This window comes from Dermacentor variabilis, chromosome 7, assembly GCF_050947875.1.
Source record: "Dermacentor variabilis isolate Ectoservices chromosome 7, ASM5094787v1, whole genome shotgun sequence".
NCBI classification, from domain to species: domain Eukaryota; kingdom Metazoa; phylum Arthropoda; class Arachnida; order Ixodida; family Ixodidae; genus Dermacentor; species Dermacentor variabilis.
In genome coordinates, this window is record NC_134574.1 from 87922898 (window position 1) to 87943373 (window position 20476).

The window sequence follows — 20476 nt, forward strand, 5'->3', positions numbered from 1 at the left end:
AGCCTTGAAGGCTATACGCTTCTAAAGAACGTCACAAACCACATGATCAGTAAACATATACTAAATCGAACCTAACATTGCCGTTGCTTGAAAGTGTTTTGTTGAAGTACGGTTGTAAAGGCTCCGTCGATCGTTGTGGGCTACACGAGTTACTTGTTGACATAAAAGCAGCTTTTTGCGAAGTTCCACCTTCAGCCAAACCGTGGGACCACCTTACCCAGATTAGGTTTGCGCTGAAACACAACCAAACTTTTTAAAGTAGTTTTTTTATAGTTCAGTTTTTCTTGATAGCTTTATGTTTTATGAAGAAAAATTGACTGTTAAACAGGGGCAGCAAAACAGGCTCATTAAGTCTTCCGCGCGTGTCTGTGGCACAGCCTAAACTACATCTAGACAAGTATAAGCCAAGCGAAGTGTTCGGCTTCTGCACAGTTTGGTATCTGAAAAGCATGGCAATTTTCTTCTTGCCCATTTTACGCATTCAGTGGGTGTAAAGGCAGAACTTTCCTCTTAGCTTCGTAATCAATTGATAATGAAATCAATGCGTAAGGTATATTTAAAGATTGTTTTTCCGCAATAAGCACCAGCTAGGCGCAGAAATAAAACACGAAACCGTGCACATGTACTGCTCACTGTGACGAGGTGCGTGCAAGGCACGGCATTCTTTTTTCTTTCTGAAAGTCAGGGCGACAAAGAAGCGAGATGTTCCGCGATCACGCTTACGTACCGCTTGTTACATTGTTTCGGGATTACATTGCTCTGCTTAATCTTAAGTGAGTTGAGAGTGAAGGAGAGGAACCATAAGTAAGGACGTTCGACCACCTCTGGTCCCATTGATTGATTGGGAGAGATGGGTTGTGGAATCGATGGTGATACCAGATACATAACTTAGTCCAGAAAATGTTTAGCGGTATTTTGCGCGCACAGCTAGGGTCTAGCAGGCGGTTGCTGAAACGACTTACGCAGGACACCATAAAGCGACAGGTTGATGTGTGCGAAATACACGAGATGTGTGGTGCACCGCTGAACAACGTTCGTCTGCTGCGTTTAGCCACAAACCAACAAGCCGTCAACATAAGGAAAGAGTTCATGCACCCTCCACCTTAGAGAACTTCCCAGCAGCAATAATAAGTTGGTTTGATTTCACTGTGGAAGATTTTGCGCCCACTAAATGACAATAGCAAAAAAAAAGAAAGACAGACCAGCGCAGCTTAGGCATATAGCAAACTTAAGGTAGCAGTCATCTGGGACCACGAACAGCCAATGCTCGGACATTCCCTGCACGCGTACGGGGGCCAGAAGACATACCTAAGGTTCGCCTCGTCCGTGAAGAGCACGCCGAGGCCCATATCCTTCAGCACGGGCCCCAGGTCGGTGACGCTCCGCAGCTTGAGCCTGGGCATGTACACCGTCACGTTGTGCCGCTCCTCGAGCCGTGCCACGCAGTGAAGCAGCCGAGCGGCAGTCAGCCGCTTCTCGAGCGCTGCGAGGCCGTCGAGGCGGCGCGGTAGCAGCACCACCAGAGACACGTCGCGGTTCTCGTACGGGAGCTCCAGCGCCGTCACCTGAGCCGCGAGGAGGAGAGAAGGGGGTTTTTCACGCCTATGCGGGGTCTCGCTCCCTCGATGTAAATAATGAAGATGCTGCGGGGACTTGTCGTCAACATCATTTCAGACATCTGATCCGGCTTGTTACACACAGCGAATTCACACAGCAAAGTGCTTCGAACGACCAATCGCGCGGAAATTCTTCGTGTTCTCGCGGGCTTCTCTCACGCTAGGAAAACACTATTGTGCACCACAAGTGAGCAAGAGAAAGCTGTATCGGGAGTTTGTCATGTTGCTCTGCAATTTTCTCAGCGACTCTTTTATGTAATTAGAATATTTGAGAAGTTGATACGAGTTATAAGTTTGAGAAGTTTTCCAACCAAGGTATACTTTGTGGCGCAAAAGAAATCTAAGCACCAACTTGCCCAAAAAGAAGTCCTTTTGGAATATCTTTTCCAACCAGTTCTGTTACTTAAATGCGTAATGTATGTGTGATGACCTCGCTTTTCTGATTTATTTTTACCTGTGTATCGATTATTTGCTTGTTATCTGCTTTCTTTTCTTTCAGCTACTGCACTTATCCTGCAGCCGCTTTGCTGCCAGGGTCCAACGGCCAAATCAGGCATTTCCTCAGACTTTAGCCATGTATCCCAAGGCAATTTTCTGCTGAATTCACCTTGAATAAACGAAAAGAAGAAAATGTGGCACTAAACCGCTCGACCTACATTGCAGGCAAAGTCGGGAGGTATCGAAGACGCATTGTATACCGCATCACTATGTCCAGACATAGTTAGTAGATGTGCGTTAGCATTTAAGTTTAATTTTTATCGTGGCGTTGTATCTTCAGACAATATTTCTCTCTCTCTCTTTCTCTCTCTCTCTCTGTCTGTGGGTGTGTGGGTGTGTGCGCGCGCGTTTGTGTGTGTGTTCTCAGGCATTCACCACTAGTGTTCGCACAGATGTTCCACGGTAATATAGGAGTGGCATATTAAAACAAAGCTTTATTATTTTTTATTCGAACCCAATAGACATTCCCAATATTCGGGCGCAATATTTCAACGAAGTTAGATCAACTTATAATGCTTTCAGGCACACTCGTTAAGAGCTCGAAACATCGATTTCCGACCTCTACAAGCAGTCCATATACGAACCTCTACGAAAGGTCAAAAATGGTTCTTAGGACGCGGCGAACGGCAGATTTCATCCAGTGCGCGGACGGTTCATGGTTAGATTCCAATTAGGATACATACATGTAAGTGCTTACTCTTCGTCAACAAGTTCCTTGCTTCGAGTGCCGACCATGTTTCGCTCTTTTAGTGAATTGTAATTTCTTTATCATCCATCTACAATATTGATTTCACATGCACGTCGGAAGTTTTCGAAGACACAAATTGGAGTACGCTTAAGCTTCGCTTTCAAAAGTGGAGCGCGATAGCATTCAGAGATCCCTGACTGCGTCGCTCGTTTTCCACCAGCAGCAACGCATGTAACCGTAATGTCCACCGGGAAACGCTGGCGGCGAACGCTATGCACGAAGGAGAGCTTTCTGCTAGAAACGGGACCCCTTGCATGGGCCGGTCCCGGAGATAGTGTACAGCCGTGCCAAAAAGACAATCGTATTCAGGTTTCTCTTATCGTTTCGCACTTTTAATATTTCAGTCTGAAAAGATTTCTCGCAAAAGGCATGCGCTGTCGCCGTTTTGTTTCATGACATTTGTTTGTGGGCTGTCATTCTCACGATTCCGAGGAATAAATTTGTCAAGAACGCAAGACAACGTATAAGCAAGTTTAGTGATAGAATGGTGTGGCAATATAAACCGCATATAACGCTCGTCATATAGCAAAGCATGGCATATGTATATACCTAAATATATACGGGAAATTTTCGCTCACGGGGACGCCAGGGACGGACGCCGACACCGGATTTTTTGCGACACAGCGCCCTTAACGCTTTCGCGTTAAAAGGGAAGACTCGCGTAGCTCTTTGGCATGGTGGTCCCTGCTAAATGCGTCTTTGCAGTTAATTATCTGTCATGCCATATGTCTCATGCGCTTCGATACCCTTCATGCGCATAAACAACACGCCGCAGCTATTTCAGTTATTTCTTACAGGCGCCAATAATTTTTGTTTATTGAGAATTTATTATCGTAACGTTTTTTCTATTTCGAGACTGATCCAACGCGAACAGCAGCGAATTTTATTTATTCAGTAGGTTTTGTCCAGTTTACAATATGTGGACTCTTGTGTGCGCTCTCGCTCATTGCAGGAACGTAACATTTGAAAAGTGAAGTATTTTATGTACAGCGTACTTCGATAGCACCCATTCAGGCACATTAAAAATTAGCCTGATGTAAAGGGTTGCGATAAACAATAAGAGAGCTCAACCTGCCACAATATTGTCACGAAAAGACAAATGAAGGTGCACCCGGCGTCGGCGACACAGGCAGCTGTACAAGATGGCGTACACAAAACTCAAGCCGGCGTCCTCAGCCTCTACTACTACTTCTTCTGCAGCGCCCACCTCTTTCCGAGCGCGCGTTCCAGTCACTTTCTCAGCGCTGGCACGTTACACATAGCGGCCTTATTCCCCCCGCCAAAAGAAAAGCATCGACCCCGATGCTTACTAAACTACGATGCTTACTAAAAGATAGTGGAAGTGTGGAAGTCTTATGACATCGGGTTGATGCCGCCTTAACGCGCGAAATACGGTTTGAGGCGAATAACATGCAATCTCCGAGTGGTGCTGTCGACGCCGAGGCGACGTGGCACCGTCGGGAATGACCTCATACTTCACTTCACTAACGCGGCGTATCACTTTGTAGGGTCCAAAGTATCTACTAAGCAGCTTCTCAGATAAGCCCTGGCGACGGATTGGAGCCCACACCCAGACTTGGTCACCTGGCTGGTACTCAGCTTGCCGATGTCGAAGGTTGTAGCGTCGTGCGTCTGTACTCTGCTGCTTCGTGATGTGTATGCGCGCGAGTTGACGAGCTTCCTCTGCGTGTCGAGTAAGTTGCTCGGCGTCGAAAGTAAGTGATGCGTGGGTTTCGTGCGGGAGCATTGCGTCTAGCGTGGTCTGGACCTCGCGCCCGTAGACAAGACGGAAGGGTGTGAATTGTGTTGTTTCCTGAATGGCGGTGTTGTACGCGAATGTAACGTACGGCAGGACTTGATCCCATGTTTTCTGCTGGACGTCTACATACATAGACAGCATGTCAGCAATGGTCTTGTTTAGCCGTTCCGTCAGTCCGTTGGTCTGCGGATGATAGGCAGTGGCCTTGCGATGCTGCGTGCCGCTCAACTCGAATATGTCCACTATCAGTTGGGCTGTAAAGGCAGTCCCTCTGTTGGTGATGACGTATAATGGGGCAGCATGTCTGAGGACTATCTCATCTATGAAGAACTGGGCAACTTCGTAGGCCGTGGCACGTTGTACAGCTTTCGCCTCGGCGTAGCGTGTTAGTCTGTGGCGACTATAATCCACTTGTTTCCGCTGGCTGACAAGGGAAAGGGTCCCAGAAGATCCATGCCGATTTGATCAAACGGCGCGCTAGGTTGTGCGATGGGTTGGAGTAACCCCCCGGGTTTCAAAGACGGCGATTTCCTGCGTTGACACTCACGGCAGCTTTGCACGTAACGCTTCACCGTGGTAGAAAGTCTGGGCCAGTAGTACGTCTGACGTACTCTTGCAAGAGTACGTGAAAATCCCAAGTGTCCAGACGTGGGTTCATCATGGCAGGCTAGCAGGATGTCATCACGGAGGGCGGCAGGTACGACCAATAGATACTCTTTGTCGTTGGCACTCGAGTTTTTCTTGTAGAGGACACCCTTTCGGAGGCAGAAGGTCGTTAGATTGCGAGAAATGTGTCGTGCAATGGTAACATTCTTGCCTTCAAGGTGATCGATGAGAGGTCGTATTTCGGCGTCCTCGCGCTGCCGTGTGATCAGGTCAGATGAGGTGAGGGCCCCAAGGAATGCGCCGTCTTCGTCCATGTCCTTATCACAAGTTTTGACGGGAGCGCGCGACAACGTGTCCGCATCTTCGTGTTTGCAGCCCGATTTGTAGACGATGGTTACATCGAACTCCTGCAGACGGAGACTCCATCGAACAAGTCGACCGGACGGGTCTCGTAAGTTGGCTAACCAACACAAGGTATGGTGGTCTGTCACCACCTTGAAAGGGCGACCGTAGAGATAAGGCCGAAATTTTATGATGGCCCACACAACCGCTAGACACTCTTTCTCGGAAGTGGAGTAGTTGATTTCGGCGCGTGAAAGAGTGCGACTGACGTAGGCGATCACTCGCTCGACGCCTTCCTGGTGTTGAACGAGTACAGCGCCAAAACCGATGTTGCTTGCGTCGATATGTACCTCGGTGTCAGCGTCCTCGTCAAAGTCAGCGAGGACGGGTGATTCTTGCCGGCGTTGCCGTAACTCGGTGAAAGCTGCGTCCTGCTCATCCGTCCAAACGAAGGGTGCATCTTCTCGCGTGAGGCGTATGAGTGGTTCGGCGATCCGGGAGAAGTTAGCGATGAAGCGACGATAGTACGCACACAGACCGAGAAAGCCGCGTACTGCTTTCTTGACACGAGGAGTCGGAAAAGTAGCAACAGCAGATGTTTTGTCTGGGTCAGGCTGGACGCCATCGGCGTTCACGACATGTCTGAGAAACTTCAACTCTTCGTAACCGAAGTGACACTTTTCTGGCTTAAGTGTGAGATTAGCGGAGCGGAGCGCCTCAAGTACCGCCTCTAAACGCTCCAGATGTACTTCGAAGGTGGCCGCAAACACGACGACGTCACCTAAGTATACTAAACAACTGTGCCACTTCAGACCCGTCAGAACAGAGTCCATCATTCTCTGGAATGTGGCCGGTGCAGAACACAGGCCGAATGGAAGTACTTTAAATTCATACAGTCCATCCGGGGCAACAAGGCAGTTCTTTCGTGATCTCGTTCGTCAACTTCGATTTGCCAATATCCACTCTTCAAATCTATCGATGAAAAATACCTGGTTGGCCGCAGTCGATCTAACGAATCATCGATCCGCGGAAGCTGATAAACGTCTTTTTTGTTACGTTATTCAACTTTCTATAGTCAACACAGAACCGAAGTGTTCCGTCTTTCTTTTTGACAAGGACCACCGGCAAAGACCAAGGGCTTTGGGTGGTTGTATGACGTCATCGTCAAGCATTTTAAGCATTTCTTTCACTTGCGCATTAATCACGTTGCGCTCTTTCGCCGATACGCGATAAGGCAGTTGTATGGGACGAGAATCGTCAAACGTGATTATTCGGTGTTTCGTGATGGGCGTTTGGCGTACCTTAGAAGAAGATGCGAAGCACTCCTTGAACCGAAGTAGCAATTCGCGCAGCGCTTTTTGCTTTTCCTCCGGAAGGCTTGAATTGATGTCGATATTGCTGAGTGTCTGAGCTGGGTTGTCCTTTGTCATAGACGCAAAGCATTCAGCAATGTCTGCTATGGGCTCAGCAAAAGCTATAGTAGTACGACGAAACAGGGGCCAATGTTCCTGGATGAAGTTCGTCCCGAGGAGCGCAGAATGTCCACCTCGAAGCATAATGAGACTGCGGGCTGCACATACACCATCAGTCAGCATAAGGGAGGAATTGTCCTCCGCAACAGCTTCGCCGTCGCGCAGATAGTCGCACACGACCGCAACCAGGACACTTGCGCGTGGTGGTAAAGTTACACTGTCGGCGTAAACCCGAAGCACGTTACGTCGGCAGTTGTCGCGGATTTTCGCTGCTCTCTCTGTCGAGAAAGTAACTGTGCGCTCCCGGAGGTGTATAATGGCACCATACTCTCGCAGAAAGTCGACGCCCAAGATGAGGTCCTGAGAACAATCGCGGAGTATAAGGTAGCTGGCTGGAAACGTACACCCACGAATTTGTACTCTGACCGTGCACATGCCCAACGGTGTTACGATATGCCCGCCAGCAGTACGAACTTGCGTTCCAGACCAAGGCGTGATAAATTTTCTGAGTTCCGTCGCTAGTTTTCCGCACAAGATTGACTAGTCGGCACCCATGTCCAATGACGCACTAACGTGGCGGCCATCGAGCACAACAGGTATGTCTAGCGAGAGTCTGTCGCTGAGTTCGGCTGCTGTCGTCGTTGAATCGTTCTGAATAGACCATGCTCGCGTCGATGGGAGGTCTTCGCCCCCGAAGGTCGCTGTTCTCAGTTTTCCCGGCGAGGGCTTGGCGATCGTCCCTGCGCTGCCATTGGGGGGCTTCTAGGAGCTGGGGAAAATCGTCTGGGGGACGGCGAGCGCGACTGCCGCCGTGGGAACAGTGGCACACCCTGCTGGTTCAGGTACTCTTCAATCGCCTTAGGCCTTTCGCCATATCTGGGCCTTCGTGAATCCTCGGCAAAACCTTGCAGTCCGAGCCGGCGGTATGGGAACTGGCAGTATACGTGACCGGCTTCTTCACAGTGATAACACAGAGGCCTTCTGTCCGCGGTACGCCAGACGTCAGATTTCCTTTCGAGCGGGCGGCGATCCTCCATACATTGGATCAGTTGCACTGATGGGAGCGGCGGGACGTATGACGCAGCGTAAGACGTGGCGGGGATGAAATGGGTCGGAGCGCGGACAGGGACTCGCCCCAATACTTCCGCATACGACGGCCGCTGCAACTGTGTTGTCACAGGTGGCGCATTGCTGCTTGAAACGGGACCTTGGATCGCTTGCTGCACTTCACTTCACACGAGGGCAGAAATGGAACCCAGCGTGGGCTGAGGTGGGCAGCTGAGCCGTTGAAGCTCATCACGCACTACCGAGCGGATAATGTCTAAGAGAACGTCCAGGTTCCCAAAGGCAACCGCGTCCGTCAGTGAAGCAGCATTCGCGTACCTGTCATACGTAGCGGTGCGCTGGTCCGAAGGTGAAGTAGCGTTCATTTGCCTTTCATAGAAAGCTGAGCGCTCGTGCAGCATCTTTTCCACCGTCGTGGCTTCGGTTAAGAATTCAGCCACGGTCTCGGCGGGCTTCGAACCAGGCCAGCAAATAGCTGTTCTTTAACTCCCCGCATTAGATGGCGCAGCTTCTCTTCCTGTGACATGGTAGGGTCCACTCGACGGAAGAGGCGCGTCATATCCTCTACGTACGACGTCACGCTTTCATTCGGCAGATGAATGCGGGATTGGAGAGCCCGTTCGGCTCGTTCGCGGCGATCAAAATTGGTGTATGTCTCCAGCAAGGCACGGCGGAACTCGAGCCACGATTTGAGGAGCCCTTCTCGGTTCTCGTACCAAGTGCTAGCACCGTCCTCCAAGCTGAAGTAGACATTTCTCAACTTCGCCGCGTCACTCCATTCGTTTATCTCGGCAACGCGCTCAAATTGGGCTAGCGAGTCTTCTACATCCTCGAAGATATCACCGTGGAAGACTTTCGGCACTCGGAGATTCTGCAACAGGTACTGAGTTGCCGTTGTGGCCGTACCTTGCATAATGGTGGAAAGAGACGTCGATGTTCCTTCCATACTGGTCCGTGGTGGCGTCGATGTTGTTGCGGAGCGATGATCAAGCTCCGGAGGCAATCCTCGGATTCTCCTGCTGGCCCGGTGAACAGGGGTGTCCACTAGTATAGGGCTGGTACTCCTGCTACCTGGAGGGGTTTGTGGCATCGGATGAACCGTACCCCGCACCTCCACCAGTTTCGTCACGAAAAGACAAATGAAGATGCACCCGGCGTCGCCGAGACAGACAGCTGCACAAGATGGCGTACACAAAACTCAAGCCGGCGTCCTCAGCCTCTACTACTTCTTCGTCTTCAGCGCCCACCTCTTTCTGAGCGCACGTTCTGGTCACTTCTTTCTCAGGGCTGGCGCGTTACACCTAGCGGCAATATGGCATACCGGCTACGGGAGCATAGACCTGGATGTCTACTTTAATTCCAACTCATTTCACTAAAAACCTTTACAAATGTTGTTCACATCTGCAGTAAAGTTCCATTCAGAAGAGTGTCAAGTGCTTTTGTTGCCGACGCGTGCAGAATCGTGCATATATAGAGTGCCTGGAGGAGTTACGGGCAGAAGACGTGCTGGAGATTCCATTTGCCGCGCCACCTACTCATCCTACAACCAAATTCATTCATCGACTTCGTGCACCCGCTGATGGCTTACGTTCTCTCTGTTTGAACCTGCGCTGAATGAACACGCTCTACCGCGAAGCACGAGAATCCCTGCCCCAACCGCGGAGCCATCGGCACTCTTTTCCTCCTCGTAGTGTGTTCCATTCATAGCGTATGTGTAAAGAAGGCACGCGACCTCCAGCTCCGAGCACTGGCACATGCGGAAGGAGCCCGTCTGTCGCATCATGGCCACGGTGACGGCGGCCTCGGGCGTCTCGTGGAAGTCCCCGCTGACCAGCTGGAAGGAGTGCCGCCACGCTCCTTCCAGGCGGATGCACGAGAACAGCACGACCAGGCTGCGCTCGTCCACCGAGCCCGGCGGGAAGATGTCGTGGCCCGGCTTGAAGGCGAACGAGGAGAGGGCGCGCGCCAGGGCGTCCATGGACAGGCGGCACTGCTCGGCGTCTTGCGCGAAGTTGCGCCTCACCAGCAGGTACGACAGGCGCTCCTGCGGGGGAAGCGGTGTCAAAACGCCAGCGGTTCGGCTTCTCGTTTATTTTTTTTCTCACAAATACGAATGGAGGAGAACGGAATAATACGTTTCAGCTTTGTTAGATGAACAATGGTATTTCGACCTTCATGCGTATATATAGTGTGAAAAAGGTGCTCATGATCGTCCAATCCTGTTCAACAGGGCCAACGCACGCGGGCTTCCATTATGTCAAAGGTGCCGACACGCGAAAGCCGCGCCGCCTATGTCCGACGCTTGTGCGTATGTACGATATACAAGTGGCGAGAAAGAAATGCCTTGGCTGCGCTCGGTGCTACCAGTTGTACACCTCTTGCTCCGTCCGTCGCTAGCCGATGGCAATGCGCACTACACGAGAACTCGAGCGCTTAACTTCCGTCCAAACGCGATAACAATGGCCAATGGCCAATGGAGTCCGTAATGGCGAAGTATACAACAAATTCGCAGTAACAACGTGTCATCTTTTATTGGTCAGCGGCCGCTAAAGCGGCATCTGTATACCTAAGCACCCGTGCACCCTCGCGCTTCTCTCCCCTTGGCACAAACCCTCTGTGTTAGACCTTGTGGTGAAGCGTAGTTAAACAACTCCCGGAGACGTCAAGTACAGAAACGATGTAATAATATGCACGAAGGAAAGGGGAAAAAATTCCGCTGAACACGCAACCCAAACTACTGATCTCCCAATCACGATCGCAGTACTGTGACTGCTACGCCATAAAATGCAAACGTAGAGAGAGCTTATTCTTGAGTGTTTATCCGCGGTCACGTAATGCAGCTGAGCTAGCGTGGGACAAAGACTGCAAGGCGCGTCCTCCTTCGTTGTACCTCGGCGCAGTCCCCATATATTTATCTCGTAACTCACGAGTGTGCACAAGGGTCAAGAAAACACAGCGTACCTCTAGCGTGTCGGCGCCCTTGACAAAACGGAAAGGCGCGCAACGCAGTGGCGATTAGTTACGCCGGTTTCATCGCCCTGGATCTAGCCCACACCTTGTAGCCTTGGACTGAGCTTTCGCACAGCGTTCATATATACATGTAATGTCCGTCGCCTCCTATATACGCCGTTCACAGAGGAGTGCACTCGACGTTTGATAGCCTCAGGTGTCTTCATGGTGTCCCTCGCGAACACTACTGCATGGATTACCCACAGGCGATTTTGATGCGAAAGCGTCAAATGCCCGGTCGAGCGAAAAACCGGCGTCTGTAGCAGCGGAATGGCACCTTAAGTCCCATTGGCTGCGACGCCACGTGACAAGCGCGCATCAACGGAGCAGAGCGGGCCAAAGGGCGCACACGCTTTGCAATAGCGCGCCAGGTGTTGAGTGAGGGGCGAGGACATCGCCGCAACGCCGCGTCACCGTCGCTCTCGGAAGCCGGCACGCGGTGTCCGAGCCAGCACCGCAGGGTGCTGCTACTAGCTGGCTCGGGCAGCACGTACCGCTATCGCCTGCCGGCCTTGGTAGCCGCTGCTGCTTGCTCGGCCTCTCGTTGCGCAGGACGTCGGTGACATGCGACGTTGGCACCGCAGGCTGCAGCTGCTGCTTGCCAGTAAGGGCAGTACGTACCGCTATGGCACGTTATTGGCAGCGCAAAACTAGAAGGACGGCTGAGCGGCGTTCAATTAGACATTAATGCTTTCGCATTCAGAACTCATAAGATGTCCTTAGGTATCCTCGGATTTTTTTTTCTCTGTCTAATTCCAGTGTACACGCAGACAAAATATACTCTTCATTTCACCTCTGCAGAAAGGAAGAGACGAGAGTTCTAGCCTCAACCTCATTGCCGACCATCCTCGTGGCATATCAGTGATCGCGTCGCGTAGTTAAGAGTCGGCGGGACACGACAACAAACTGGAATCTCGTGGCTATAGACTACATAGCTGTGCGGGCGCCAAGCTAACCGTTCGTTGAGCACTTGCGTTTTGCAGTACGGTGACGACGGCATGTCATGCCAGTCGCGAGTACGCCGTCCTACAGAACAATACTACGGAAGTGGGCCGCTCTTACAATATGTTGGCAGGAGTTGCTGTTAGACTAGTTGCAGCAGGCTAAATCTTGATATGCTGCGCACATGGAGGAACCTGTGTCCAACATCTGCGACACCATCTGTATAGAGCAGCAGCCAACAAGCAGCCGAAGGCAGGAGTAAGCAGCTGGACCGGGTGGTTCAAGTGTATACCTTCAAAACGGTGAAACTTAGAGGCATCCTGCACATCGAACTCCGCGTCGGCGCGAATGGCTAGTGCTTCAACGTTGGAAAAGCGGCCGCTCTGTCAGCGTCGACAGTGCTAGCTCGGTAGTGCGTGCAGCGCCCGTGCGCAGCGCTTTTAAAAAAGTTACGTATGTGTTGGAGTGAGTCTGAAAAATCGGAAGCCACAACTGCGGTGTTGTGAGATGCAACAGTTCCTACGGCAATGAGGCGGGGCAAAGTTCTATGGCTTCCCAACGGGGCATTGGGTGAAAAAGCGCAGCGAAGTTTGACACAACTGATTCGCGGGCAAAAATAGGTCCGGTTGTTATCTATTTTTTGAAACTGCCATATTTTTGAGGGAACATATAGTCGTTCGACAAAACCGTCGATTTTTTTAGCGAGTTTATAGTTGTAGCACTTTTTAATGAAAGCTGCATAGCTTTTCAAGCAATTATATGTGTGCGTTATTTGAATGCGGGGTGATTCGTACATTTTACATAGTTTTCTGGCTCATCAAAAACGGGAAAATTAGGTGTCCGCAAGGCATGTAAAAATATGCAGGAAGCCCTTTGTGTGCATTGTGAAATTCAATGAAGATCGAGTTCTGTCCTGCTTACAATCGATATATTATTTCCAGAAGTCTACAAGAAGTCCGCAAGCGGCTCGTGTGGGCGCTACGAATGGTAGTGTGAGGCATGCATCTGTCGCTCGATATATTGAAAATTGCTCGAAATTTGTTCGAGAACCGCTCCAAGAAAGGTTGTACGGATGTCACTGTCATTGTATGGATACTGTCACTGAATTTAATAGCGTGCTAATCCGAGCTTGAGGACTACAGCGGCCCCAAACCTCGATGTCAGCCGTGGAAGCAATCGCTTTCATGTTGAGAACATGGCCCGCTCGATTAAAGTGTTCCCCTTTAACTATATTTCTACCTCGGAAAAGAAAAAAGCTCAGTGTCGTACTCAGTCAAACAAAAAAAAGCGGTCGTTATGGACAGCGAAGCACTGCTCGCGGTCGCCGTCACATTGGATCGCTACACGACCAAGTGTGGCCGCGGCGCCGAGCGTTCCCGACGTGGACGGCGAGGTCCACACGAGCACCACCGATCGCGAAGCGACGGTCGAGGTCCTTGGCACGTTGCCTATGCTATCATAGAATAAAGAACCAACATAGAGAAGGGAAACTGTACCTTCCGCAGTGGTACAAAAATAAGCAGCGGCAGCGCATGGAACTTACTTATATGGATGCCAGATGACGTTGCTCAATCCGGAAGCGGAAGTGTACTTTTTTAGAGCAAAATCCAATATGACCGTTTTTTGCCGGCGCGTACGCTCGTACGATGGTACGCGCCGTGCTTGCCCTACCGGCTATGCGGCATGCCTCAATGCCTTGGCTGCCGCATAGCTGGTGCGTTCTAATTGCCAGGAGACCAAAGAGCCTCCACTGACGCCCATAGAAATAAGCCACAAGTGAGTGAACAGAACGTGCGACTTTATTGGCAGAAGACAAGCAGTGTACATTCTCGTGCAATAGCAGTAATAAAATTTGCATGTCAAGATACATTGGAATCATTGACGCGAGCTCGTGAACGGCTCACTGTCGTCGTCGCACATGGCGGTCTGGCAACGAGCGACAACCAGCGGCGCAAGCAGATTGGACAGTGTGTCCCACCTGTTCGCAGCGGTAGTCGCCGTTGAAGATGAGCAACTTCCATTGCGAAGCAATCGGGTGATGCAGGCATCTGCTGCCGCAGCCAACACAGCAGCACGGACTACCCGGCATTTTAGCGTTAACTCCTTTCCAACCTACACGTTTGTTTTCTTTCGGGGGCCACTGACGTGTGGCTCGCATTTCGTGCCGCACTTTGTCTCAATATGTACAAATTTGTTCTGTGGGCATCACCTTCGACAGCCACTTTTGCGGGCCGTTTCACCCATGTGGCTATCAACTTCATGTACTTCGAACCATGTAAGCACATATGCTGGTCGCCGTTCTGAGCAAATCATGGCCGAGGTAGGCCACAAGCACAATTTGCCCATGGCTGCAGCAGGAAAGAACGAACGGAGAGCACCAGTTACAGTGCGTGTATACTGGGAGTCTATGTTGCTGTGCGGACTGCAGGAGACTGCTTCACAATGCAACTGACCAGGCCGCCACATCCGAGAAGCATGACACGGCGACCATAACCAATTGAGATAACAATGAAATTAAACAGCAATCAACCACCGTATAAGGTTCAGAGAATACACTATCCGTTGGGTAGGAACCATATGGCAACAGTGATCATTCACGTACACGGGTCCCTTACGGTACATTCAGCCGGCTACCTAAAGGCATACTGCTTGCCTTCGTCGCACGTGGTGGTCTGGTAACGAGACACAACCAGCAGCGGAAACAGATTGGATAGAGTGGCCCACCTGTTTGCCGCAACAGTCGCCGTTAAAGATGAGCAACTTGCGCTGCGAAACAATCTGGTGATGCAGGCATCTGCTGCCACAGCCAACAGAGCAACATGAACTACCCGGCATTTTAGCGTTAACTCCTTTCCAACTTTCAAGTTTCTTTTTTTCGGAGGCCGCTAATGTATGGCTCACACTTGGTGTCTCAAATTGTCTCAATATGGACAAGCCGCTTTCGTGGGCATCACCTTCATCAGCTATTTTTCGTGCCTTTCCATCCTATAAACTTCAGACACTTCGAACCATGTAAGCCCATATGCTAGTCTCCGTTCATGTCTAATCGCGGCCGAGAAAGGACAGAGGCACAATTTGTCTATGGCTGCAGCAGGAAAGGGCGAACGGGGAGCACGAATCACGGTGCGTGTAAATTGGGAGTCCACGTCACTGTGCAGACTGCAGGAGACTATGCAACTGACCAGGCCGCCACATTCGAGCAGCATTACACGCCGACCATAACCAAGTGAAATAACAGCGAAATTAGACAGCAATCAATCACTGCATAGGGTTTAGACACTACATTATACATTGGCTACGAACCATATGGCAACAGTGAGCATTCACGTACACGGGTCTCTTACGGTACATTCAGCCGCCTAGCTACAGGCATAATTCTTGCCTTCGTCGCACGTGGTCATCTGGTAACGAGCGACAACCAGCAGTACAAACAGATTGGACAGAGCGTAGCACCTGTTTGAACCGACAGTTGCCGTTGAAGATAAGCAACTTCCCTTGCGAAGCAATCAGGTGATGCAGGTCGCCGCAACCAACACAGCGACATGGACACCCAGTATTTTCACGTTAACTCCTTTCCAACCTGCACGTTTCTTTTCTTTCGGGGGCCACTGACGTGTGGCTCGCACTTGGTGCCCAACTTTGTCTCAATATGGACAAATCGGTTCTGTGGACATCACCTTCGACATCCAGTTTTGCGGGCCTTTTCACCCATGTGGCTAACTTCATGTACTTCGAACCATGTAAGCACATATGCTGGTCTCTGTTCTGAGCAAATCATGGTCGAGGTAGGCCACAAGCACAATTTGCCCATGGCTGCAGCAGGAAAGAACGAACGGAGAGCACCAGTTACAGTGCGTGTATACTGGGAGTCTATGTTGCTGTGCGGACTGCAGGAGCACGTGCTTACCTCGAGAGACTGCTTTACCAACGCAACTGACCAGGCCCCCAGATCCAAGAAACTTAACACAGCGACCACAACCAAGTGGGGCAGCAAAACCAGATTCTGCAATAACTCACTTCAGTGTAGCTTTGTAGCACAAAGACCCAGGCTATTGAGGAAGAAGAGCAATCATCAACGAGACTAGGAATATGGAAAATGAGAAAGCTTGCATTCAAGAGAGAAGCCACTTTGCTCTTCAGGCATTGAAGAACCATGTCGATGCTGCATCAGCTAAATCAGGAGAGGAATTGTGTATGACAACATACACTAGAACATACTGCTGCAGATATGGTACGCTACCAGACAGTGACTGGTATTAAGTATCAGCGAAGAATCGGTTGACCTTTATGTTTGGATGAGGATGAATGATCTCTAACGAAAATGGGCAATGAAAAAGCTTGCATTTATAGAAAAAAAAATTACACTTGGCACAAATGGAAATGACATGGCCAGGAAGCTGATTAAGGGCAAACTGACGGAACTCTTTTGTCCAGCGTCGTCGGTGCTTGGTCAGAAGTTGCAGGTGCATCTGAACATGAATAATTTCTAGAAAGTCCTTTCTGAGTTACCTGGATGACTCGGCCAAATATCTGTGCTGGAGGAATGGTCACTGAAGCTCTTTTCAGTCTTGACACAGTCCTCTGCAGACTTGATATCCAAATTCTTCTGCTTGCGCTTCTTTGTTCATGGTGTAAAAGCCTTGCAAATTCGGCTCCAGCTCCTTCCTGTTGGTGTAGATGGGAGCTCCTGTGATGACCAAGATGTGCTTGGCATAGACTCTGTTGGGGCAGAACAGTGACACATGAGATACAGCACAGATTAGCCAAACTCATGCAGTGTTTTCTTTTATGTTCGAACCAATTAAACTGAACCATAAATTTCAAGAAAGAAACATTCATATCTGCTGCAAACAAATGACATGTATCTCAAGACTAGCAAGCCAATACAGCATATATCAAACATTGTTTCTGAACCAGGTGTTGTTTACCTTGTAGTAGCAACCAAAGTCCACACAATGGCCTTGTCGTAGCAGGCAGCAGCTTCTGTTTAGTGCGTGGAGTGTGTTGCTTTATACTGGTGCCGTCCTCATTACTGCATGTCTGGAACAGAAATTTTGACTGCATAAGAAATTGAAAAAGCACAATTTTGCAATATGAAATGGAATAAGGTGTGAAATATATATTGTAATGGTTTGCGACTACAGAACACATGCAAATGTACACTGTCTGTTCTAGGGCGCTTAAGCAGCATGTTAAATAAATATTGCCATTGTCCATAAAATTAATGTCTGCATAACTACAATTCATGTCAACAGCTGAACTATTATTAAAATCACAAACGAGAACATTTGTGAGCTCATTTATACACTAGAAGAGGTCACACTGCTGGTTCCACAAGCAACTGCATGAAAGTCATGAAGCTATTGGAAATTATGCATTATTTTTCTGCACGAACGTGATGCACCACTTCACTACTGCAAAAATAAATGCCCTGCAGTAAACCAAACTGAACAGCAAGATCATTTGGTTCCGACAAGTACGAAATATGGGTGAATTATCATGCTTGCCAACTGTTTAATACATTAAATTCTGTACTTTCACTTCATTTTACCACAGGATTATTCGGTTTTGTGGACGAAAGAAGTTGCCGGCGGACTCAAAAACAGTTTTACATGTGTATTGGTAAGGCTACTCAGTCACTTATGGCCACGGCTACAATAAGATGAAAAATGCGACGCGCGTTCCGATATCGCTCTCTTTCTTTCCTGATTGTGTGTGTATAGCGACAGCCTCGCCAGTAAAGGTTTACTTAGGAAACAGCAACGGAGGATCCTGACTGCCCATATGTAATGTAGGATGTAGTTCGTTAACGTGTATCCGTCTGTATGTTAATGAGACAAATTTTATATAACGATTCAAGCAGCGGTGTTAAACGACTCACCGTTATTGCCGTTGTCAGCCGCAGCAGAATGCAGTTCCCGCTTCGATGCAGCCGTGTTCCGAATGGCTCACGACCGAAACCTAGCTTTCGGGCTTACATGTTGTTAGGGTTGGCGTCTGACACCACGTGGCGACAGGAATTTCCCCCTACTTTCTACTAGGCCGGAGCCCAGGGGCGACAGGTCATTCACCCGACCTTCTCCCCGGATTCGTCGAAAAGAGGATCGACCTCTCCTCCCGTGCTCGGTAATGCAGGAGGAGGGGCCCTCTCTCTGAGCCTGTCACGTGTCCTCGACGGAAGCAAGATCCCGCCCACACTTGTAGAGAGCCTATTTAAGGGGCTCCGAAATGTACTTGTGATATACTTCATACTTCATGCTTTTCTTATCTTCTTTCAACTACCTGTGAATAAACCGTGCAAGTTTCGCACTAGCAAATCGTCTCGCCCCTGCTTGGTCGCCATGGTCTACCGGATGCCTGCAGCCCGCCGACAACGCCACGCTACCCAATAAGTAATGTCGGTCGAGCTTCGATAGGCAGGCGTCGCTACTTCTCGGCAGCAGTACGGTACGCTACCCTGGAGTACGCAACAAACTGGTTGCTAGCGGTGGGATCGCTTCCAAACGCAACAATGTGCGCTTGAAAACACGTCACTTCACCCGAAGTTAAATAACGCGAGACACCGAAGGGCAGTGAACTAGTTTTAGCAACAACCAAGTAACCAGTCTAAGCGTACGAACGAATCAATCCGTGCCGCCGTGCACTCGAAAATACCGGTAAAAATTTTAAATCCAGGCCAGAGGCCACGTGAAAGATCGATGATGCTGAACGCTATTTGAGTTTATTGTGACAAAAAAACAATAAACTTACTAATAAATAGTGCAATATCTAATTAGCAATGATAATTTTGCCCTCTTTCTTATGTAATAAAAATACTTCGGTAATTGTAAGAGAAAGTTTGTAAAATAAAATTGCGCTTATTACGACGCCTCTAGTGGGAAACGTTGGAACTAACGTAAGCATCCCGAAGATCCCGAAGTGATTGTACTATGCTGGTTTTGTTAGCAGCGGCGCGCGGTCGATTTTTTCGCCCTCCGTGGCCATTTGTTGAACTTGAGAGTGTGCTACCCCTGATACTATGGTGGTTAGAGGGTGAGGTGTCGGCATCGGAGCGCCCGAGAGGCAGCATTTGCTCAGGACGATGCGGTGGCGCTGCTGCCGGCTCCGAGATGCTTCCCGCACGCTGGCTAAGGTCCGCTGCGGTTATTTGGTTCCGATGTGAAGTGATTTCTCGCTCCGCGGCTCCTTGGGGCGCATTACCCGTATCGGAAAATCATTTTAAAGGCTAGGCGACTTTATCACTGCAGCTGGCCTAACGTACTATGTACTCAATTTTGGTCATTTTATCGCCGTGTTTTAGCTTCGCGCTCAGTGCAACACTTGTGAAACTCATAATTGCACCGAACAGAGAAAGCTACCTCAGTAGGTGGTTGTTTGCGGTTTGCCAGTGTCGCTTTTACATATTAAAGAGTATTATGGGGTGCCGTATGCAGTTCTGTCTGGCGTGACTTTATGACTGCCTTGAGCTACAGGCCCTTGTGCTAATCGTCTACTCGATGGTGCGCGCCTCAGCTCTTTAAACGGGTCGCTCGAGTGAACCAGGATAATTTCAAGTTTATTCAATTTTGCAAAGAAAGGTAGAACTGTAGGCACCAATGGTCAAAACTCAGCATAATGAGAGCGCTAAGGGAAATTTGGTCTCCAATATTAGAAACCTGCAAAGAACTAAGTACGCGTATTCAGTACCGCTCAGATAATGCCAAAAATGCCCTACAAAAAAAAGAATATTTATCTATATACATGGTTGTTAGCTCTCAAACAAATAATATGATACGAAATGGAGCGAAAATCCAATATATAATGGCGGTATATACCCAGAAACGGTGAACAAGGTGCAGTGTAAACAATAGCAATTTGTCAGGTGGGAAGTTCTGTTCCGATATGCAGGTATTTCTGGGCATACAATGTGATCAGAACAATTCCTGTTTTACATGCATATACAAACGCTTTATGTTGGTCTTGCTGATATAAACTTTTCAGTTACGTTGTGCGCCTCAGCTTGGTACTTCATTTTTTATCGCTTCCCTTGCTTCGATGCGATCTCTCCTGCGACAAGGACGTGCAACCTCGTGACGACAAAAAAACCGTATCACTTGGTTGGTGATTTCTACGCTATGTTGCACACAGCCAACCATAATCTGCTTATTTATTGACACGCAGGAAATAAGGTCCATGATGCTGTCAGCCTTCATCTTGCTAAAGCTGAAACAATGCATGAAGGCATCTTCCATCGCAGCAACCAAGTCTTTTAGTGCCTGATATGGGTAAAGTAGGCCACCTCTATCCATGTGATTGGGCACGACTCTTTCGGAAGCAAGCGCGAGTCTTTTGAAGCAACAGCTACAGAATACTCTTCGCACTGTGTTCTGATTAGCATTTTCCTGGTCACATAACCGCTGACGTAGTGGGTTATGCGAGA

General features: G+C 49.4%; 1 protein-coding gene across 1 annotated transcript in view; it reads right to left on the bottom strand.

The window, feature by feature from the left end:
• Nucleotides 1-20476, bottom strand: part of LOC142587612 (iris-like) — a 29629-nt gene that overhangs the window by 4470 nt on the left and 4683 nt on the right. The window contains exons 3-4 of the mRNA XM_075698753.1: nucleotides 9839-10150; nucleotides 1309-1565 (exon numbers count right to left, since the gene is read on the bottom strand). Coding sequence (XP_075554868.1) covers nucleotides 1309-1565; nucleotides 9839-10150 — 569 coding nt within the window. The remainder of the gene's footprint in view (nucleotides 1-1308; nucleotides 1566-9838; nucleotides 10151-20476) is intronic.